Genomic DNA, 22920 nt, shown 5'->3' with positions numbered 1-22920 from the left:
GATGAGATTCGTACGGCTAAAAGAGACAGACCATTGGAGAGAGCGGATGGCAGGTCTCCCTGGCTCGGCTGGGCACCCATCTCAACTACTTAGTAGACTCTGGAGGCTAGAGCTACTGGCCTTCGCGTACACTCTTCTCGTCCCATCGGTCCTTGGGGCTTGTTAGATGCCGCGTAAAGAAGAAGAAGGGGGAAAAACTAGATCCAAGCTCCAATGAAGGTGTTCGAGCTGGGCGTGTCTTGAAAGTGTTACATGTCCAAATTAGCCGCTCCAACCGCTTAAACCTGCCCTGGCTGACGTGTTTGCAGGCAAGTCAGTCCGCTGCCCTCCCTCCGCCCCGTGGTTAAGGTTCCTCCGCTCGCTATTCGGTATTGGCGACCGAAATACCTACATGCAGCGGCGGCTGGGGAATCTCTTGACTTTGAGATTCATGTCATGCAGCCAGTGACGGGCGATGGGTAGCTCTGCCGGAACTACCTACCTAGATCAACATCTCGAGTAGGGTTCAAGTGCTGATTGGTCTCTAAACTCGTTTGACTCGGACTAAAGAGGGGAGTGCATGGGGGCCTTCAGGCTGCCGCTCCGCTCTGGATTTGAGGGCAGACGATGTCTGGCGCCATCTCTCTTGCACCCCAGAGCAGCAACGACAACCACAACCACCACCACCACCACCACCACCACAACGCACCAAACCTAACCCAGTAAACCGGGGTAAGCGGCACGCCACAGTGGGATGCCCCTTGCTCGGTTGTCGACACGAACTGCTCAATCTGCTGGCGGGTTTGATCACGTTGCTCTTGGTGTTGTTACGGATACAGCAGCAGGATGATGATTCCCTGGGCGGCGCCGTTGTTCAGTGGGATGAGGTGTCGGGCACAGCGGCATGTTGCAGCAGTAGCAGCAGTAGCAGCAGCTGAGCACCACACCTCAGTGAATGTTGGGGGTTCGCCATGCCTATTTTGGGGAGTGTTTCGGCGCGTTGATCCGCTAGCCAGGCCTGCTCCGGGGGTCACGGAGTTGCAGTCCGGAGTCGGGGCAGTCGGGGCTTTTGACCACATTTGTTTCGGTAGCTTTGACGTTTCTAGTATTTCTGTTCTGGTCGATAGTGGAGGATAGGTAGCTGGATTCGGACGTGAAGCTTCTTGGCAACTGCGCATCATGATTCAGCTTAAGATAGCAATCGTCGACACCAGCAAGGTGACATCTGTTTTGTTTGGTTTTATTTTTGCTGGGCAATGGACGTGCGCCGCGGAGTCCTCGGGGAAGGGGGGTTGGTGTTGCGGTGCTGTCATTGCACCACAATGCCCAGTGTCACAGACATTGTGGTTATCGCCAGAGTCTGATTGGACAAGACTCTGGACAATGGATGCACCAGTCTGCTGTGGCTTGAGGAAGTGGCGTCGACTAAATTTCCACACTTCCCGGGCAGCCACTCACCTCACGGAAGTCGGCGTCCGGCACAATCTAGCCCCGGATCCGAGGAGTCGGGTCTGTGCTCCATGCTGCACGGTCCATGCTGACTGGGTGGGTCGTTTCCAGATGTTGCAGGCGGTGAGCCACGGAGATAAGGTGTGGCGCGAGCTGGCCCAGATGGGAAAGATAATGGCGCGGCTGGCCTTTGACGTAATGTGGCTGGTGCCTGCTGCCGCCTGCCTTTGCGCTCGGCAATTTCCAGAAGGCAGGGCCGAACGAATGGCACCCAATTTCTGCAGTGGTGGAATCCCAAAGAAACCCATCATTGTGCTGAATCATCTCGCCGCATCACCATGCTGTTTACCACCTGAATCAGCCTCGGATGGACCGCCCAAGAAGACGATAAGGTCGCGCATTCTCTTTGCCAAAAGCTCTCCTGTCACGGTCATGTCGAACCGCAATAACAACTCTTCCCTGCGTCCACTTTGTCGATTTCTGCCCCTCCACCCCGCCAAAAACACAACAAGCCGACTCGCACTTCGCCATCCCGACCATATCTCGTCCTCCCCGAAAAGATAACAAACCGAGCGACGACTCGACGAGCGCATCATGGACGAACCATCACCCGAGCTGCAGTGGTCGGCGCCCTTCGCTGTACTCCCACCCATCAAATCTGCTTCCAAGGATCTCCGCGGCGACAAGATCCTACTCCCACAATCCGCCCTCGAGCAACTGCTTGCAGCCTCCCCGAGACCGCCCGCGCCCTCCAACTCGTCATTCACCTCGTACGATCCGTTTAACCCTTACGCACGCCAGCACCAAGCCGCTTATCGAGATACCTCTCAGCAATTGCCGAATCCATTAATGTTCCGCCTGGTAAACCAAAAGAATGGAAACGTCGTCTATGCCGGTATCCGCGAGTTCTCGGCTGAGGAAGGCGAGACCGCCCTTGGATCATATCTGATGGACGCGCTGGGCATACTCCCTTCTGACTTCAACAGTGATGGTACCGGAAGCAAACCGGTCGACTTGACAGTCGAGATGGACCACGATGCTCAACCTCATGTCACTGTCCACGCGAAGCAGCTGCCCAAGGGCACCTACGTTCGCCTCAGACCTCTGGAAGCTGGCTATAATCCCGATGACTGGAAGTCTTTACTCGAGAGACAATTTCGTGAAAGCTACACCACTCTCACCAAAGACACCATCTTATCCGTCCGCGGAGTCAAAGGCGAGCAATTCAAGTTCTTAGTCGACAAATTTCTTCCTGACGGCGACGGTATATGCGTGGTCGATACAGACTTGGAGGTTGATATTGAAGCCCTGAACGAAGAGCAGGCGCGGGAAACGATGCGCCAGATCATGGCCAAAGCCCAGCCTGGGACAGATAATGGCAGCTCCAAAGGTGGCCAGATCGACGTGTGGAAGAATGTCGATGGACAGGTCCTGCCTGACGAATATGTCGACTACGAGCTTCCGTCTTGGGACCGGAACCGGCCCCTCACAATCGAGCTTGGGAATCTGCCCGACGAGGATGCGGTGGATTTGTTCGTCAGTCCCAAGTCAACTCGGCAACGTGCTCTCCCGCGCGACTCCGAGCACGTCTTTGGAAACTTCGATCCTCCAGTCGACGGGAAAAAGTCAATCACAATTCAACCCACAAACATTGAGCTCGAGAACGCAGAGGAACTCCTCATCTCGGTGCATGCGTACCCGTCATTCAGCGCCTCCGGCTCGCCGGTCCGTTTCTCGTTAAGGGCAAAGGCTGCTTCAGAAGACGGATCTCGGGATGGGCCAATTGATTTGACTAACGGTGATGTCAGGTCGCCGGACGAGGAGCAATGTGACAACTGCCAGCAATGGGTTCCTAAGCGGACGATCATTTTGCATCAGAACTTCTGCTTGCGAAACAACATCACCTGTCCAAAATGCAAACGCGTTTTCAAGAAGGGCTCGCCTGATTGGGAGGCGCATTGGCACTGCGAGAATGACAACGCCTTCGGTGACTCGCCATTCAGCCGGGCGAAGCACGAAGACATCCGACACACTGAACGGGAGTGCTATGCGTGTAACTACAAGGCCCCGTCCTTAGTAGAGCTAGCACTGCATCGTACGAGTGTATGCCCCGGAAAACTCATCCTTTGCCAATTCTGCCATCTCGAAGTGCCCCAAGAGGGGGATCCCTTTAACCCGTCTGCAGAGGTTATTCTATCCGGTCTTACGGCTCACGAGCTGGCAGACGGTGCCCGCACAACAGACTGCCACTTGTGCGGGAAGATTGTTCGTATGCGCGACATGGCGGCGCATATGAAGCATCATGAGTTGGACAAAGTCTCTCGTCCCAAGCCCGACATCTGCAGGAACGCAAACTGTGGCAGGACTCTTCATGGGGTGGGCACAACGGGTACAGTCGGAGCAAGAACCGCAATGGGACAAGGCCCTGGCAATGATCTCGGCCTCTGCTCCCTCTGTTTCGGGCCTCTGTATGTGAGCATGCACGACCCTGAGGGGAAGGCGCTCAAGCGTCGTATCGAGCGAAGGTATCTCAGCCAGTTGATGACCGGCTGTGGTAAAAGGTGGTGTGGAAACGAGTGGTGTCGTGCAGGAAGAGCCAATTTAGGGCTGGAGGCCAAGGGAGCCAGCGCGCAAGCCGCTCTTCCGCTCGTGAAGCCTCTGGTGCAGAGCATTCCGAACCTGCAAGAGCCGATGCATTTCTGCGTCGACGAAGGGTCCCAGAGACGCAGGAAGTTGGCAGAGATGTTGGCTGGCGAAGGAGTGTGGGATTTCGAGTGGTGTGTAGCGGCCTGTGAGGCAGCCTCGGGAGATCTTGACAAGGCCAAGGAATGGCTTGGCAACTGGGCGCCGACAAAAGCAACTTGACGTATAGATAGATGTACAAGAGGCGTTTTGGTATAGAGAAGAGGTTGCGAAGCATGATACCATATTTACGTAGAGGGCGGGGGTCACAACCTGGGAAATGATGAAGAGCCAAATCAGAAAGTATGCGTTGTCGATCATTTTGTTTGTAATGCCTGCAACACTCCACCTCGCCTGTGGCTATGGATTATCCTTCAGTTCCATCCGTACACATGAACTGGTACAGGTTGATCCAAATTCGCATCGCGTCATGCCTCCTATGAAATCATTCCTGCTCATTGCAAAGGACGGTATTCGGTATTTTGGCTGACGTATGGGGGTCTGAGGTCATCAGTAAGTTGACCCTCGAACCGGATGCTTGAGAAGGATCTAACTTACCTCAACAGGTTCTTGGCTCCAACGATGGCCGCCGTACCTCCCGCATAAATGCCCAGGAGTCTACTCCAACTGACGTTTCCATATGCGTTTTGACCGACACTTATAGCAACCAAGTCGTAAGCAAGGCATCCGCCGAATATCCAGTCGCTAGCAGTCGCCAGAAGGCCAAAACCAACGCCCGTAAGCACTTTCACGGCAGTAGACGGCTGTTGTCCGACAAAGTAGGCTACGGAGCCATTGTGCAGAAGGTCCAGCACGCCGATTCCAGCAAAGGTCTTGGCTACGATGTGAGTGAGGACGGAGTTGACAGATTTGGTGTTCATTTTCGGCAAGCGGCTGGAGATGAAGTAAAGCTGAGCGAGACTGTTGATGACGACAAAGATGTTGGCCGTCTTCAGATCCGAATTGTTCCAAAATATCATCCAAGCTGGTGTTTTATATCAGTCTTGCTCTCAAAATGATTGGAAACGAGCAAATCTCACTGGCGATGCAAAAGTTCCCGATAGCATAGAACGGTGCAAAGTCAACCATTGTGGAAACGTCGGCGTCCATCTGCTCCGCCTTCGGATCGGCCTTGTACAGGCGCCAGAGCCACGCCAGCTGGAACAGCTGCTGAGGGAAGAAGAAGCCGGCGATGAAAAAAGGTTGCGGGGAGAAGAAGGAAAGGTTCGCGTCATGGACATCTTTCATATTAGGGGTGCTGAGCATGCCGTAATTCTGGGCGGCAAAGTCGACGATAAACGACAGGGGCGCGAGCCACCTGGCGGTTGAGAGTGAGATACCCATCATTGAGATTAATGTACAGTACTAGGTGAATACGATATTCCTTCTGGGTGGTGGAGGAAGAATACAGCAAGGTGTTGGGAAAAAGTAGAGGGGTAATTGTGGTGGTCTTATTCAGGTTACAAGACAGGCATGGATGATTGCTTGCATTTCTGTTGTACGCCAGTATGTCGATGACACGTTCGGTGTTCCCAATTGGCCGATGACCGACGCTCCCGGATACCATAGAGGTTCATGAGCTCATGATTTTGGCTGGATTGGTTGGCTTTGTGCACTTACGTCGCCAAATAAGTGTCCTACGTCATTGACTTTTTGGGTTAGGACAAGCGCCGATGGGGTCCGTGATGACCGCCCGATTTCATCGGCCCCACTCCGAAAGTCCTTCACCCGAGACGGCCAGTCCCCGGCGGTATGAATATGTTCTCGGCTCTAACTACACAGCAGTGCCCGGTGCGTAGGCATTGAGGGCAGACAATTATGGGCAGGTTAAAGAAGCCCTGATGTGTTGATTGTATATTATTGAATTGATGTTGAGATTATACTCAAGTCTAGTGAAAGGTATCTATTCTATGTTGCCTTGACGCTTTTTGAGTCGCTTATCGGACTGCTCGGACTATGTAGTTTCGGTGGCGTTTGTATGACTTCGGAAATGGCTTCGAGGTCCTTGTTGGAATCTGGCCGGGGGATAGGATTTTCCATATTTGCCGACGTAATGCGTTGGATCTCTGCCATGTCGTCATTGGTCGGATCTGATGCTTTCGCTGGCCGGCTCAGAACGCTCATGGGATATGTGAGAGTTGATCCCGTCAACCCTGAATCGTCGCCGAACACGTCTTTCCCTCTTCCATTTTCTTTGGACCCAAACGGACTGCGTCTCCTAGCATGGCCTATAGTTTCTACCGGTGGCAGCTGCGAGTCGTGGTTGGTTGTCTCAAACATTCGTTGGTACCAAGAAAGCCTCTGGGCCAGCTTTCGTAGAAAAGGCACGCAGGAGCAAATAATCAAGGTGCTGACTTCAGCCTCTGACCATATAATCGGGACGGCAAGGTCGTGGGTATCATCGAGACCCATTTCAGTCACGGAATGCATCCGGATAACAGAAATCGCACAGACCCTTACAAAACTCGTCAGTGTCGAACCAGAAGGCGGATAGTTATGGATACTTGACTCACATCAAGCCAAGTGATAGCATCGCAATGAGACCAAGTCTCTTGATGATGGGCAACTGAAGCCTCCAAAGGAACGGTATCGGTTGAATGAAAAGGATCAAGTCCGTGCAAAGGTTGAAAGCAAACTGTATGTTTTATCAGCATCCGGACGGAAGCGATCATTCTGATGAGCAAGCGGACACTTACGCCAATCCACCACAGCACAGGCAGGTCCAGGCAGGTTCCTACCATGCTCGGAATCCAGGCCTTCGCAATCGGGTGACACTGGAAAATTGGAATCATGCTTTCTTCAATCGCTTGGCAGCACAGGAATACAACGATCGTCTTGTTGACGATGATTAGTCGTCTCTCGGGAAGCATTCGGATGTAAAGCACGGCAAAAGACATTTTAGCCAGCGCAAGACCGTAGCTGTACGTTGAAGATGTCGATATCGTTAACTGCACCGCAGTCAGGACGAGCCCACTTGCTTCAATTCTAATGGTCTGAACATACCTTGAGGAATCGCTCGTAATTTACTGGATCGACGTCTTGATGATGGCGGCCAAAGCCTGCATGAGCCGCTGTCCCGGAGTTAGCTTCCGCTCCACCAAGAGCAAAGAACACTCCCTACGTACACACAAGAGTCTGGATGCACATGGACATGGTGAACACCTGGAAACATGTTAATCAATCGTTGTCTCCACTGATCGAGAGCCGCGCTGGCACGCCCACATACCCAACTTGTAACAATAAGGACTAAAACGATTTGTCAGAGAGCACTTCGGGACTTCAGGGTAGGATTTTACCTACCATCATCGAGTCCATATGTCCTCAGACTTGCCCTGACGCCTACGCGTACGGATATGACCAGCGTCGTAAGGCACATCATAGCTACAGTAGCACCGATGAGTGGTTCCACCAAGCTGTCTGCCATTTTGGTAGGCTCCCGTCACCGCCACTCCACTACTGTGTTCTGGATTTCATGGGAAGTTTCCGAGCGGAAGGATCAGTTTCGCGTGAGAGTCGTTCGTCGCTTCTCAGGTAGTGGCACTTCACGTCCCCAAGTCCCAGGAGCACTGGAGGTTCAATCCATCATTCTGCGCACGTGGGTACGCCATGGAAAGATATGACGATTAGGCGCAAAGTGTCGAGATGCTGGGCAGAAAACCAGAGTGTGTCAAATATCAAGCTATGACATAAGGGGGCAGTCTACTTTTGAAGATCTGCGAATTGGGTGCCGGATATTGGCTGCGGCGGGCGGATGGAGACCCCTCCGCTCTATCCATGGACAGAGTTCGTGAGGAGAGCGTGAACTAGTCAGGCTCACAGGATATTTGGGAAGCCTTTACCTTGTGGTCAGGGATGAAATTGGCTAGACGCGAGCTACTCGCAAGGCTTAGCTGCCCCACGGAACTCCTGAGGAAGCAAAACCTTGCCCACGACCGCACTCAAGATCAGGCGATTTCTGTCCAGTTTGTGTCTTTGATGGGCTAAATAACTTCCTGGTCGGTCTTTGGATTTCGTTGTTTGGGAGGGGAAGAGAAAAATAGGCTCCGGTTAACAAGGGCATGCTGGTGTGAAGTATCCCGCCCGGCCTAGCTTTCGAGGGGAAGACGTGCGCAGCCCAAAGTTTAAAAGTCACGGTTTGCATCATGTCTCTTGCGGCGTTTCAAGAACCGCGAAATATACTTTAGAGAAACCCATGTCGAAGTTAGATGGGAGCTAATCGGAGGCAGTTTCCACCATCCAACGAGCGTTTCTCTGTCTTGGCGCCCACGTGCAATTGTCAACGAGCCCTGGCAAGTTCACCGGAAACCCGTCGCTTTCAGCTACCACGCACACAAAGAGTAGTTCCTTGCCTTGCCATAGAAGGAGATAATTAGAGTTGAGCTCGTTTTGCGCTTGCTTCTCCGTGCTGAAGTTCTGTAAGGATCTTGACGAGTCAAACGTCTGCCACATGTCGATAGCGTAAGATGTATCGAACATGTGCAGGTCCAGCCCTCGCAGACCTTTTGCAGAACGAGACGTCGACGGCGCAAGGTGAAGGACGGCGAAGGAGGTTCGCAGATTGAAAGTTGAGGGGGTTGTCGAACAGAGGGCATCTCGAAGATGGGTCGAAGCCACTTGCAACGGCCTTGCAACTAGTATGCTATAGACGAATTTTGAAGTAAGATGAGCCTGATAATCTATAGCCATCTGGAACGTGAAATACGTCAGTCATCTCATAGCATCTGAATGACGTCGTGATCAACAGCAATTTTACTTCATTGGTTTTCTGTTTCCCCGCCAAGCTGCGACCTCGTGTGATTTAGAATAACGACAGTGTAAACAATGACGCAACTAAATCTGGTGCTGTTCAGCAACTGGCTCCTTCACAGCGCAGATCTGCGAACGTTGGTAAAACATTATTCCTTCGGCAGAGAAGCAGACCAGAAGGGCTTCGCCAACTTCCAGTCAGAGTGACTTGACACGAGATGTCGCACTGGTTCAGTTACGTCGGTTCAGGAGTGAACCGAAAGGGGTTTCAGCAAGGCACTCAATATAACATCCCATGTAGACAGAAAAATAGCCTCTTCGACCGAAAAAAACTGACATTTCGTTGCGAAGCCCTTGCTAATTGCGGCCCTCTCGCACTTACACATGTAAGGTAGTGGCTTGGCTTTATGCGCCAGTTTATCAACCAACCGTGGCAAGGACTTTCGGCGTTTGACCCCAAAAGCAAGACATTGCCCTTCGGGCTTTGCTTATTCTTGTAAAACCACAACACACTGCTATGCGGTATTTTTCCGTACCTAGTACGTTGGTATTACAAGGGCGCTTTCCCTAACTATATGGGTTTCACTGTCGGAAGCTATAGAGACGTCAGAAACTCTTGAACTGGCCAGTCAAGGCTTTGAAGAAGAACGTTTGCTGGCCAGCGAGGGCTTTTAGTCATTAGGTGCTATGTCTTGCTCATAACTGAACCTTCCATGAGTGTTTACATTACATAGTCTGAGATGATGATCATGGGAAGCGTGATATTAAGCAATTACTATTAATGGTGCAGCATGTCTTCATCCCGGCAGCACCTCTTCATGTCAACGGAAGCACTCGCGCTCAAATATGAAGAGTTTCAAGGAGCCACATGACTCAACCACGGGCTGGTCAAGTCTGTGTAAAAGCTTGCTCCCTTCACGGTTGATGGTGCCCCCGCAGCAGTAACATTGCAGTTCGTGATCCAGTTGCCCTCGGAGTCGAGCTTGTTGGACACGTACTTCCTGTAATCTTCCAGTAGACATGAAGATCCGGGTCCGTTCTTGCAAGAAGGCAAAGGGTAAACGGCGTCGTTCAAACGGATACGAACATAGGTTGCGTTGTGGGATCCGCTAGGAGGAGATGGCGCAGTCGAGTTGGAGCATCTCTTGACTGGGGGAGAGGCGTGAGTAGCGTTTCCATACGTGCCATTGCCAGAAACAGCACAATTAAGTCGCTCAAACGCGATGGTACCTCGCATCGTGGTGTATCTAGAACTGACCCAAGCGCGGTCATCATCTTTCTCAGTGGGAGAAAGCGGTGCTTGGGAGTCCATAACTCCAGAGGCTGTCACAAGCTCATTAAGCTGTCCATCGTTGAGAAAAGAGACAATGAGCTTCGGTAGCGTGAACGTGCTTCCGTCGGTCCGTTTTCCGGTTACGGAAGGGCCTTCGCCAAACAGGGCCATAAGCGCGTTCAAGTACGGCGTCATCATCTTGGATGGGATGTCCGTGCCAGGACCAACTCCATAGTAGTAACGCAGGTCTTGGAAGTACTCATACTGGAGGAACTCCTCGTCCGAGAATATATCACACCAAGGTGACAGGCGGCCGGTGATCTGACTTTCATATCCGCACAGATAGGGAATTTGCGACACATCGTTCTCGGTGAGCGTGAGATTGCTGGTGATCAAGGCTTGCAGGCGCTCGAGGACGGGGGGGATCCAGACATCGTTCCATTGAGAGACGTAGTCGCCGCCTTCCGTGTCAGCAAACGTCGGACACATATCCGACGGGGCCAAAGAATCGCCGATTCCGCCAGGAAACCCTTTTGAAGTGACTGATACGATATCTCCGAACAAGGTGGCGTTGGTCCCCAAAAAGCCACGGACAAAAAGTTTCGCAGTCTGTAGAACTCGGGAATAGTTGTTGGCCCAGACCATGAACTCTTCGCCCTCGTTGTAGAGATCTGGGTATCTTTCCAGGTCAGCAAACTTTCCTTGCGTGCAAGACTGCGGCATTTACCTTGTTCTCAAAGTGTATCCCAGGTCATGCGCTTCCTTGTAGCCAGTCGGGCTCAAGTTGGCAATTTGAGACGAAGGATTAGTTAAAGCTGTACGCCAATTGGGTAGAAAGCTTAGGCTACCAGAGGCCGTGTAGTTTCCAGCTTGAAACTACGAAACAGCTTGTTAGTTGTAGCTGGGGGTGCAAAGGATTCAGTTGACTGACTCGCTCCTGCATAGACACCCAGCCGTTGTAAGCGCCGGGATCGGGATAACGTGAGCCATGCCGAGAGACGTAAGCTGCCTGGTCGACGAAGCAATTTTCCGGAATATCCGATGAAATTTCGTTGACATTTGGTCCTGGACCATTAAACGATCAGTGTCTGATGACATGGAAACGCCTGAGAAGGCATCGATCGAGGTAGTTGACAACATACCTGCATACCAAGGGCCATTAGCGCCGAGGTGCTCCAACGGGTGCTCAGCAGTCTCGCTAGCCGGAAGATTAATGTCTTGAACCGGCGCAAGGAAGCGCGAGTTGGCGCTCACCAAGCTAGCGGCGAAGCAAATGAGACGGAGCTTTGAGATGGCCATTTGATCTTGATTACTTCCTGACTGGCGGTACGAAGGGCTGGCTAGAAACGATCATCTTTGCGTCTGGAGTCATGGCAGGGCATTCTTCAATTATACTATGTCTCCCTCATCGTCGGCCCGGTCATTACCGGGCACGTGCTGTTATCGTGTTGTTTACGTTCGATGGACTTGCGCGGACAAGCGTGCCGGTGCGCCCAACGTAACATTGGCATCAAGGTGCACGTGAGAAACATGCACATCTGATTTGACGATTTGAACAAGGTTGTGGATACCCAACGGTGATTCGATCCCAGAAGAGACGTCGTACCCGCGGCTGCATTCGCTAGCGGCGCCGACCCGCCCCCGGAATACCATGTCGAGCCGGGGGACTACGTCAGGCAATATAATTTCACCCGAGGAAAGGGAAGGCGCTGACCGAGTCTGCAAGATGGTTCACTGCACACCCTGAAGTTCGAAACTTCGATTCGCCCGAGAGCACCAGGCCTTCTCGACATGAGAGTCAACACCCGTTCATGCCCCTTTGTTGAGCTATTCCTGGTATGTAGCATTGCCCGGTGCCAAACATTCGAGTCCGCAAATGTGGCGCTGGCGCTCCATAGTCGTACGTCGTTCAACCTTGTTTCCGTAGTGAAGAACAATGACCTCGAATCCTGCCATTGTGCACATGAAGCGGTTGTCCGGTACTTCGTCCAGGCATCAACAATCTCAGGTCCCGGAAGGGGAGACTTGTCGATCTAGGCGGGTGCCACATCTAAGTGAATGGTCTCTGAGTTGGTTCTGATTTATTTGGTCTCCAATCGCCGATTCCGAAAGAGCTTCTCGCGAGAGCCGTGTGCTATCGGCAAACTCGCTCGCACTCGACGGATATTCTTATCAACACAAGAATGGGATTTGTACAAGAGAATGAATGTCGGAGTTGGGACGTAGAATACATAACATGCGGAGGCTACTCCAAATAGGGATGCCTTAAACGCCTTGGTGGCAGAGTGATCATGAGTAGCGGAAGGTCAACCGAAGAAGAGATTTTAGCGGCAGGCGCCGACATTATTCGGTTTAAAACCGTTGCGTGAACGAAATGCTGCCCAGCCACAAAACAGTCTGTGGAGGTAAATGCTGATGCGAATATGAAGTAGAGGCCATAAATTTGATGGTAGCATAATCAAATCATTTGAGATTTCAATTCGCGCCACACTGTGGTGCGCTGTGCCCCTATGGCGGTTCAAACTGAGGTTTCAATTTGAGTCGGAAGTTGAATAGGAGATCTAAGAGGCAACATACAGAACCTGGGAATTGGATTGAACTGACCGCGGATGGTTATTTATTCGCTGAATTACACCTTACTTCCAACAGAGAGTGAATAGGGAATACAGTGTCTTAGACCAAGAAGCCTGCTGAGAGGTGTTCTGAACGTTTAGACTTGGGGCCGTCTATCGAATTTTATAGATCAAAATTGATCAGTCGTTCAGTGTTATATAAGGAGTGAATATCTCAAGCTGGGTGTTATTGAAATTTTAATTTCATCTGTTCTAGCCTCAGTATTATAGGTAGTTAGGGCGTCTGCAGGTAATACCTTAGATAGAATTATCAACCAAGGCAGACTTCAGAAGCACTTGTGTGTTTATTTGTTACTGTAGTGTGATTGAAAGAGGCGCTAAGATAAACGAGAATATTCTTTTTTGCGCCATACACCACATTATGTGGTCTAATAGCATGCACTTATACATGCTGAGGTCGTTCAAAGCACACATTGCAAGAACGAATGTTTCTTCTTCACATAAAATTACAGCTTGTGACAGGATGATACCGTCGCCTTTGAGCGATCCCTATACGAAACACATCTGATGCGCAGAAATTGCTCCAGGACCATCAGAGAGGAAGACTATTAAATCCCCGCCAAGACCCGTTAAGGCCTCAATCTTGCTTCCAGACGGGCTGTTTCCGCGTTACATGTAGGTCTGTACGATTTTCGGCGAATAAAGTTAGCCTGAAATATGTCACATAAGGTGTCAGGCGAGGAGCTGTTTCACAGAGGCAAGGTTTGCGAGGAGCAATAGTAAAAGACTATATAAGATAGAACTAAGAATACCTTAGGAGTAAAGCTAGCCCGCGGTCTAAAGAACTTGTATTTGGATAGCTGTATCCATAAAGAGTTTGCTGAAGGATGTCTATTCTAACTCAAACACTTTTGATGTCGTGCATGATAAGCTTTGGCCGTGTGCTCGTGTCCAAGATTTTGCCCGGCTCCGTTGTCTCGGGCTGTCAAACTGACCCGAGAACCGATCGGAATCTAGAACTCAACCGAGCCGACTTCTCACTGAGAAAGGTTCGGCCTTAAGTGGCAATAAGGAGCCGTTCAGATCACGAAATTTGCAAAAATACTGGTTACAGATTCCAACATATAAGCGCCAACTCGCCTGCATGTCGTAACTCTGCATACGACCGCTGTCAAGTGTGGTTCTAGCGCAATAATTTGCCAGATCCATTAACATCCACCTCGAAGCAGTTGACGGGCACCTTGGAAATTGAAGCATTCATTAGGTATCTGGATGACGAACGATATAAAAGGTTTATTGGTTATCAACGCAATTTGCTACCATCCTGTTGGAGTTGTCATGTCAAGGCCTTCGAACGAAGACAGTTGGCGGTTGATGATCTCTTGATCTGGCATCGTCAAAGGGTCCCAAGACGACGCCCCCGCACCAAGATATCGTTGAAAAAGATGTTCCATCGGAGGATGATCTCCTTGATGATGGTCTATGGCAGTATGTCTTCCCTCGGGATGAGACGGAGGTTCCGTACCAGCCCATGACCTACTCCAGTGAGGCACCATGATCTCGCGGATTCTTGTGACATAGGCGGGTTCGTCTGGCTGAATGCCATGTTCGGCACAGAGACAGTCCTCTCTCACCTTCCACGCCTTCAATACGAATTTGGCGAGTGCTATGTTGTACTCCTGCGAGGGATCAAGGAACTCCGGGTGATGCTCATAAACCGCCGGGATCTGTTGCCAGGCGCGCTCAACCAGATTTCCTGAAGTTCGCTGACTCAATTGACCGACCATGAAGATTACCACATCAAACTGGAAAAGAAGCTTCAGGAACCAATGGAAACCTTGGTGCTTATTTGATTTGTAGGCATTGACGTTCTGCTCAGTAGTCATGACTGACCACTTGAAGAGATTGTCCTTTGGCGTCAAGATCTCACTTCCCCATTCTGGCTGTTCCTGAGGAGGGCGTGTAGTTTCTTTGACCTTCTGGAGAATAAGAGCTTTCAAAAGCGAGGCGAATTCGTGTACTGGGCCTGCAGATGGGTCAGAGTTCTTCTCCAAAACTCCATTCAACCGGTCTTGGAGTTGTTTGATGAACGAGCTGATCTGCGCCGATTGAACTTTGCTCTTTCGTCCCGAGCTGAGGGTACTTAGTTCGTTGTACAGCATCAGAGCCTCGATATCAGGCTGCTGCTGGATGCAATGCCCGATCTGGAAGACCAACAGCGGTATCACCATCTCCGTGGGACCCTCACGCTCCTGATACTTGTCTGTAGCGCCCGGATGCAAGTCTGCATCGTTGAGGTTTTTCGGCAGCTTGCAGTCGCTCGGACGAGGGAGCAGTGACTGGCTCAAACCGGAAATCATGGAAAACTTGCAGTCGAGCATGAATATTTGCCACCAGATGCGGCGCCTCATCTCTGTCTCGAATGGGGGCAGGCCGAGAAGCTCTCCGTCTCGATGGAGACCCATTTTCTGCGCAATTCGCACGCATATGCCGTTCAAGATCCAAGCTCCGTGTATGTTACAGCGGCCTTGGATCGACATCTTGCCGAAGTCAGTAAACATCTAGCTTGGGACTGAAGAGCGGCTTACCATGTGAAGCACGAGCGCCTGAAGAGTGGTTATGTCGTGCGACTTGAGAAAGTCGGCGCGCAGCAAGCTTTGCCTGACCCCGGTCGAAAATCTCCGGAAAGCAGCATTGCATGAGGAGCCAAGCATCGCCATGCACTCGCCTTCAGTTAAGGTGACAATTGACATGCTGAAAACTGCAAACATCAGGGCTTCCACATTGTTCGGAAGATGTCCAGGACCACTCGCGGCTTCCACAACAAATGGCTGCAAAGATGGGGCATGTACGATTCTTGTTAGGGAATTCACCCTTTCCAAGAAGGTCTGCCAGAGCCGAAAAATTTGACTTGCGGTGGGATACAAATCGTCGGGGTGCTGATCAACAGGAGAATCGCCGCCTACAAGCAAGTAATCGCTGTAATCGGGCATGGAAGCTCCGGGATCCCATTCATGCTGTGGCTCAGGCTCTTGCCCCTCATCCTCCTTTTCGACGAGCTCTTTCATCCCACGCAACTGCAGGTCATCAGTCAGCCAGTGTAGTAAGCAGATGACAGTGGAAAAACTTGCCTCTTCGTACACCGTTGCCCAGAGGAAGTTGTCAATGAATCGAACAGAGCCATCCTCAACAATCACCTTGCCAGCGGGTTTCCAGTTGATCTGAATGTTTTCATAAAAAGGAATACTGGATGCTTGAGGCGGTGCTATGGTGCTCTCGTGGTCCAAGGGTTCTTTACTTGCAGCAGCATATTTGGCCAAGAGTTCTTCGCATCGCGCGAGTCTCGCCTGGAGCTCTGCATTTGGACGTCTCCTTTTTCGCACTGGGGCTGGAATGCTAGGGCTGCACGTAGCTTTGGACTGGTGCCGTGACTGGTAAGCTTCATCGTGAGGGGAAGATGTTGGGCACGGTGTGAAAAGACCAGCGGCGACACGGCCGAATCGTTGCGCGTCAAGGTGGGCAAAAGACAGCGCTCCGCCGTTGACGGCGAACCACAAGATGTTGAAACTTGAAGCTCGAGGGTAAGAGTGACATACCTTGATGCAGTTCGAGCATGGATATTTCCGGTCGCATTTGACCTTGCGGCGTTGACATAGAACACACGCCAGGGGCCGCGATGACTTGGACGAGGACTTTTCCGATGGAGATGCCGACATGGCGCGCAGGACGTCAACGATGACAGCGACGCGTAGAAAGGAGTACACCGACTAAAATCTGGAGTAATCCGGCTTGCCAACAGCGGGGACGGGTATATACAGCAGGCCGGTCGGGAGTCGGTCACAGATCGTCCGATAGGCGATATTTCCCAAGGCAGGAATCTCTCCTTGCTGTTCCTGCTCTCGCACATGTAGGTGTGCGTATCATTAGATGCTGCAACTTTGGGCGTTGCTGTCGTGTGCACGCAGTGCAGTAGTAGACATGGGCTGCCTACAAGCCTCTATCTTTGAAAAAGGGGCTGGGAACCTTAAGGTCCAATCAGTGCCCTAGCTCGGCGGCACGCTCGGCTTCGAATGCCTGTCTCAGTACAGGCGCGCGTACGACACAGTGACGCTATGGCGCAATTCCCAATTAGATCAAACGCCTGGTCTCTGGCAGCGATAGACCAGAACCGAACCCAGCGCTTTGTAGCGGTTTGCTGCGCAGAGGACCAAATGGCGCATGGGATTGCACCAGGTCCGTGGCCACAGGGCGGTCGGCTGTTCAAGGTCTGCTTGTCTTCGAAGGCCAGTAATCCCCACGGCTAGGCGAAACATGCCCAAGAGATGAACTACTAGGCAAGCAAGAAAACTTTGCCTTACTTAATTGCACTGTAATGGATTCCGCCGGCGGTCTGAAAACAGCGAGAAATCACCGTAATTGATGCGTACGACTCACCTACGGATGGGCAAGACCCAGCCAACTTGAAACCCGTGTGAACTTTCCTCCTAAGCTTGTCTTTCTTTATAGACACTGGTTGCAACTGCCCAGTGCCATCACTATGCATGCTGTCGAGTCAATCGTGCTCTGATATGCATGGCACGGCTTGCGGTTTCGTCGCCTTGCCCTGACTTGTCGTCTGTGATCGGCAAAAACCCACTTCGGCGGACAAAAAGCTCTCTCGCAGTCTCGCTTAAACTCTGTTCAAATCTACAGAGTCAGTGCCATGCTTGCGACATGAGCAAAACCAATCACGCTGGATGTTCTTTTTTCGTATTGCTCGTACCAAATGTACTTAAAATACAGCAGACCTTGCAGCCCAGGCCTCTTTAAGCCACAGGCTCTGAGCCAAGATTTGCTAAAGTCAGGAGTTCGCCAATACATACATCACTTAAGAGCCCCCATCCACGGTCATCTGATGCTCAAATCTTGCTAATTTCGGCCGTACATAAAGCAGGCTGTAACAATAGCTTATTTTGACTTTTCAGGTTGGAAGGTCTGAACTATGAGTCTATATGTACGGACCAAGATCGATGTGGCCGTCCCCATCGAGAAGCTGGAACAAATTAAGGTCTCCAAATCCATGATCTCCGTCATTCCTCCCGTCAAGGATTGACAAATCTGGTGTCCTCGGGAGCGAATTTGACAGACTCAAAAACGAGGTATCCATGTCTGCGAAAGACGGCGAACCTAGGCCCAAAAAGCCAGAGACGGGATTGGTCTTGACTGCCGATTGGCGGTCTTGCCCCAGTCCCGGAACAGCATCATGAACAGAAGAATGGGCGATTTGCTCAGAGTCCACGTTGTCCCGCGGTACTAGCCCAAACAGCTGTGACGAGCTTTCCGTCCTCTGAAGACGCTCCTCTAGCTCCTTCTTTTCGAGGTAATCTAGTGCAGCGTTGAGAAGCGACTTTGCAATAAGAGAGTACTGCGAAGCATGGGCATCCTTCTTTGCGAAATGCTCTAGCACCATGATTGCGTTCCGGGTGTACTTTTCGAGGATGCGGCCGAAGGACCCCAGTAGACCGACACCCAGGATAAGGGAGGACGCAAAAAGCCACGACCTATTTCAATTTTAGCGTCGTGCAACAATAAATCCAAGCCGCATTACTCACACGATAAGTGGCATTTGTCCATTCAAGTATTGCCTCTCAGTCAAGCCAACCAGTATGTCGACCATGAAGCTTGCGGCATCTATGCAAGCATCGGCGAGCTTCGATTTGCCAGAGACCAGACCAGATCGACTGGCCGAGCCACCAGCGGATCCTTCCGTCAAGCGCTTGTGAAGCTCGTACATAAGAAATGGTCGCGAGACTAGAATCACAGCTGAGAAGTGTAAGTTAAGCTGTGAACTGACTCAGCCGTCGACGGGCGACGAGCTTACCGTAATAGTATGAGCATAATACTTGGCTAGCACCGGTGACCTTGCTTGGGTCCTCCCCGTCCAACGATTTGGACACAACGTCTTTCAAACGTTGGAGCCACCGGACAGACCAATCCCGCAGCTGTCTTGAGATACCCTCTGTCAACTGGTAGGAGACCTTTTTCCGCGAATACACTTCGACGACAATACCTTCAGTGATGAGAAATATTTGAGCTGAGGCATTAAGAAGGTCGAATGCTTCTTGTCCAGTTGTATCGTCCGCTCCGCGGTATGGAACGCTACAGTCAACATCAGACGTTGCTGGGGGCCTGCCCATGGATGTACTCAGAAAGAGGTCCAGTACACGCAAGCTCTTCCAAAGACGATCTCTGTGGTCATGTCTTGTCAGCGCAACAAGTCGTTAAGGAGACAGGTCCTATCAAGTTGCCTTACCGCTGTCTTTGAATGTCGGGCCCAAAGCGAGAGTTGATTTCTGTACGGTGAATTCCGATTGAATATGCCGCCCTTACCGCGATTCCTTTTCAAAAAGTATCAGTCTAGACTTCTTGGTTAAGGTTTATGCCTGGGGTTATCTAACCAAAGAACAAGAATGCCCCATTCATCTGGCAAGAGCCTAACATGTATAGAGTAACTAGAATAAAGGTCTGGATAGTTGGGACGTTGATGTTGCCACTGAGATTGGTAAGTGCAGTGTTGCGCGCATACTCGAAGTAAGAAGATGCCAGATCTTCCTCTGCAGACTGATATCCTATCGCAAGGACTAGGTAGAAAGCTGCGGAAGCAACGTCTTGCGATCTATGGTCTTGTTGAGCCCAGGCACACACCTCGTTCACGAGACGAGTGTCATCGAACAGGTCAACCAAACCACTGGTCTGCATTGGAGTGAAAGCATCGGTCAACTGGAAATCAAGCTAGTGGAGTTCAAATAGTCTTACAACGGCACGGTACGTGGTAATGGCTTGAGTAATGGTAGCCGGGTGAAGAACAGGCTCGCCATTGCCGGAATAATGCGCAGGTGGTCGAAAAGAGGGATTTTCGGTTTGATGAGCGAAGACCTGAGGGTCTACTCGAGTGTGGACAAGTTGCCGTACTGTTTGGAAGAAAGATAATGGCGCACAATCTCCAATAAAGACTGGCGAGGTCTCATTAACTCGTGAAGACGTCAAATTAGGGGAGACGAGACATACTTAGCTTGCCTTGAGCATCACACAGCAGGCGCGCTTCACGAGGAACCTCTGTCTCCTCCTCCGCCAAGGAATCGTGGCCAGCCTCCGTCGCAACATGGGCCTGATCGGCGCCGTTGTGCACAGACGGTGACGGTGTTCTTGGAGTTGGCGCGGGAGCTCTTCGTCTCTGCTGTGGTGAGTATCGACAAGTTGCTGGACGCTGGCGTCTCAAACAGTAGCTACATGGCAACTTTCCATCGCATTTGACTATTCTCGTGGTTAGATACATGCCCTGATTTATCAGAGATAACGTCTCAAGCAGAGTGCGTCCTAGCAACATAGCCGTTGAATCCATTTGCAATTGCCATCTGCATCTGTGTGCTGCTCGCCGTAGGACTTGAGCAGCATCAGAAAAGCACAATGTTAGGGGCAGGTACCTTTTCTTGCTTTGCAGCTATCGCAAGCATTCGCGACCCTTGTGCGAACATAAGTGTGCGGTGATGCCTCCCGCACCGAGACATCGTCCATTCTGGTGCAACCGCCGATGTCCCTTGAAGTAAAGTCGAATCGCGGAAGAAGGAAGATCGGACGCGGAGCAAGAAAGCCAATTGCCGAGGGGTCAAGGTTTTCCGCACTGCAACTGTTGCGGCGCTAAACCTTGTCGGGCTTCCAGGATGGTGTACGTGAGCAACTCATGACGGCAGTGCTCACAGTAGTTCCGAGAAAGGACACGTTATCGGATGCACTGTGCTTCCCATGTCGAAACGCGAACCCCCAGTTTGATCCTCGGATCCTTCGCTTCCTTAGCCGCCCACACACGACTCGGCTTACGGATGCTCTTGTAATACTTCCAGCAACCCGGCCGTTCACAGCCGCATGCTGTGTGTTTCTCATGACCCGTAGACCGCAAACGTCGACGCATTCTGTTACGTGAGCACATCCGAAACCGCCCGGAGGCGGAAGACGGCCTACCATGGCTGGACATGTGTGAGTGCATCTGTTCCTCTTCTCATGCCTTACCTTGGGACCTTCAAAAACATGGCCTTTTCGAAGAAATGACTGAGTTCGTGCTTTTAGGACCATGATGGACGACGTTCTCATTTCAAATTGTATGCCGGACAGTGGAATATAGCTTCGCCTGTACTGACAGCCGTCACAAGTAACAACGGCCTTGCTTCGATCGTCCCTGCGATTAGTAATTTCCCAAGGCCCTTCAACACAGAATATCTTCGTGAAGCATGTGCAGACCAGATTAGTTGAATCTCCTGTGTCATTTCCACGAATGCATGCACTTTTGGGGGATGACGGCGGGCTTTCTCGGTCATTTCTTGATTATTTGAATTGGAACAGATGCCTCTTCTCTGCCAAACTACCCAAGCAGTCGCTGCCAAAGTAAGTTCCATCTGCTGTGTATGTTATTGAGGCTCTGCTTACTTGCCAAAAGTCTCGCAAAAATCATCCAAGCAATGACTGTCGTGAAAAACGAAAATCCGAACCCAGCAGAGGCTCTAGAATCCTCGCTACAGATGATTGATGGCGACATCGTCCAGGCCATACAGGCTTTGAAGGAGATTCAACCAAGTCCCGAGCCAGACCTTGAGCACCAACTCCGCCATCTGATTCCTGCATTGGAGAATTACAAGCGGGTGCATGATAGTAAGGACTCTGAGTGTGCAGAATACCCCTTTAATCGCAGTGAGCGGCAGGTGAGAGACGCCTTTGTGGCGCTGTTCCCAGAATGCATGTCGGCCACAGCTCCTAGGTCACGCGCCAAGACGCTCATGTCATTGAAAATTGCAACTAAACCTGATTTTGAGACCTTTTATCTTGGGCCGTATGAGTTTCCGAGAGTATTGAATGGTCTGTGGCAGCTTTCATCCGCAGCGTGGGGAAGCGGAAGTACCAGCAGGCAAGAAGAAGAGCTGGTCCATCTTGTGCAGGCGGGCTTCACGGCAGCTGACATGGCTGATCACTATGTTCTTGTTATTCCGAGTCTCCCTACTTCCTAAACTGACTGGATGTCTCTAGGGCGATGCTGAGCTAGTCTACGGCGCCTTCAGGAACCGATTGTCGCCAAGTGTTAGGTCACAAGTTCTCGCTGCAACAAAATGGTGCGTATTTGCACCTCCCACGGAGGCTGTCACAGCGAAATCTGTCCTCGATGCTGTAAAAGAGAGGTATCGACGACTTGGAGGCAGGATTGAATTGCTTCAGCTTCACTGGCACGACGTAAGTTCGGACCCGAGTTACGCTGTGGCTATTTACATGTAGTTCATACCATCGCTGCATTATTATTCTTCAAAACAGCATCTCAGCATACTGGTTGAACTAGTCCGTCTGACAGCAGTCCATCCGAACCTGATATCAACGATCGGGCTCTGCAATTTCGATGCGGAGCACACTGTTGAAGCCTGCGAGTATCTGATAGCAAAAACAGGCTCTGTCGGAGTTGTGTCAAATCAAGTTCAGGTTTGTCATTTCGTCTTGATCCCATGTGTTGCCTTTGACTTCTTCGAGATCATGCCAACGCTCCAAAACCTCTAGTTTTCGGTGCTCGATTCCAGACCACTTCACCTGATGGCCGGTGTTTGCCAAAGATACGGTTTGAACCTCCTGACATATGGTTCTCTGGTAAGTGCCTGATAGTTTCTGGACATCCCTCGTGTCAGTGCAAGATGACGAATCTCAGAAGTGTGGCGGACTTTTATCGTCTCAGTGGCTTGGGAAACCTGCCCCTGATATCTATGCAGAATCAGCGAACCTGACGCCGTCGCAAAGAAAGGTAAGCAGAGGAGAACGGAGAATTGCATTTGAAACCTAGGATTTAGCTGATCCGCCCTCTGAAGTATCACGACATGATCATGCACTGGGGAACCTGGCGAGACTTCCAGGACTTGCTAGAGATCCTTTCGACCGTGGCCCAGGAGCACGGGGTGAGTCTTTCAAATGTAGCAGCTCGCTGGGTTCTCCAGCAGCCGGCTGTCGGAGCGATCATTGTAGGGACACGGCTTGGGGTTTCTAGCCATGTCGAGGAAAACCTCGCGACGTTCGAATTCACTTTGAGCGACTGGGATCTCGATAGAATCAACATCATGGCCGTTGGATCCAATCGGGTGCGAACCAGACGGCTATTCACAGACATTGGGGACTGTGGAACTGAATATCGAAATGGTCATTAGTTTCTACGTTCGT

At 51.2% G+C, this 22920-nt stretch overlaps 7 protein-coding genes across 7 annotated transcripts; 2 read left to right on the top strand and 5 right to left on the bottom strand.

The window, feature by feature from the left end:
- Positions 1–2022: 2022 nt before the first annotated feature.
- Positions 2023–4293, top strand: UFD1 (Ubiquitin fusion degradation protein 1; the record flags this gene model as incomplete). Its single annotated transcript, XM_037329102.1, has 1 exon — positions 2023–4293. One exon carries the CDS (start codon positions 2023–2025, stop codon positions 4291–4293), a length of 2271 nt encoding a protein of 756 aa, XP_037171781.1.
- A 272-nt stretch (positions 4294–4565) lies between these two features.
- Positions 4566–5454, bottom strand: CGCA056_v013859 (uncharacterized protein; the record flags this gene model as incomplete). The annotated part of the gene is made up of 3 exons (XM_037329101.1): positions 4566–4611; positions 4669–5095; positions 5151–5454. The coding sequence occupies 3 exons, from the start codon at positions 5452–5454 to the stop codon at positions 4566–4568; spliced, it is 777 nt and encodes a 258-aa protein (XP_037172335.1).
- Positions 5455–6018: 564 nt separating this feature from the next.
- CGCA056_v013858 (Satratoxin biosynthesis SC1 cluster protein 4) lies at positions 6019–7534 on the bottom strand (the record flags this gene model as incomplete). The annotated part of the gene is made up of 7 exons (XM_037329100.1): positions 6019–6565; positions 6624–6745; positions 6807–7058; positions 7114–7181; positions 7236–7272; positions 7337–7356; positions 7411–7534. The coding sequence occupies 7 exons, from the start codon at positions 7532–7534 to the stop codon at positions 6019–6021; spliced, it is 1170 nt and encodes a 389-aa protein (XP_037172334.1).
- Positions 7535–9712: 2178 nt separating this feature from the next.
- PHO1-0 (Acid phosphatase PHO1) lies at positions 9713–11428 on the bottom strand (the record flags this gene model as incomplete). Its single annotated transcript, XM_037329099.1, has 4 exons — positions 9713–10808; positions 10857–11005; positions 11061–11194; positions 11272–11428. The coding sequence occupies 4 exons, from the start codon at positions 11426–11428 to the stop codon at positions 9713–9715; spliced, it is 1536 nt and encodes a 511-aa protein (XP_037172060.1).
- A 2590-nt stretch (positions 11429–14018) lies between these two features.
- Positions 14019–15455, bottom strand: aurR2-1 (Aurofusarin cluster transcription factor aurR2; the record flags this gene model as incomplete). The annotated part of the gene is made up of 2 exons (XM_037329098.1): positions 14019–15242; positions 15291–15455. 2 exons carry the CDS (start codon positions 15453–15455, stop codon positions 14019–14021), a joined length of 1389 nt encoding a protein of 462 aa, XP_037171423.1.
- Positions 15456–17689: 2234 nt separating this feature from the next.
- On the bottom strand, positions 17690–19440 carry CGCA056_v013855 (putative transcriptional regulatory protein; the record flags this gene model as incomplete). The annotated part of the gene is made up of 5 exons (XM_037329097.1): positions 17690–18242; positions 18294–18504; positions 18563–18930; positions 18995–19079; positions 19140–19440. 5 exons carry the CDS (start codon positions 19438–19440, stop codon positions 17690–17692), a joined length of 1518 nt encoding a protein of 505 aa, XP_037172059.1.
- A 1369-nt stretch (positions 19441–20809) lies between these two features.
- Positions 20810–22907, top strand: RSP5-1 (Flagellar radial spoke protein 5; the record flags this gene model as incomplete). The annotated part of the gene is made up of 8 exons (XM_037329096.1): positions 20810–20837; positions 20889–21120; positions 21173–21704; positions 21757–21957; positions 22021–22197; positions 22273–22359; positions 22421–22510; positions 22575–22907. The coding sequence occupies 8 exons, from the start codon at positions 20810–20812 to the stop codon at positions 22905–22907; spliced, it is 1680 nt and encodes a 559-aa protein (XP_037172058.1).
- Positions 22908–22920: the final 13 nt, after the last annotated feature.

The sequence above is a fragment of the Colletotrichum aenigma genome (genome assembly GCF_013390185.1).
Source record: "Colletotrichum aenigma strain Cg56 chromosome Unknown KSG_Cg56_contig10, whole genome shotgun sequence".
Taxonomy (NCBI): domain Eukaryota; kingdom Fungi; phylum Ascomycota; class Sordariomycetes; order Glomerellales; family Glomerellaceae; genus Colletotrichum; species Colletotrichum aenigma.
Note: the sequence above shows the minus strand (reverse complement) of the source record. Positions and strands in the feature narration are given on the sequence as shown.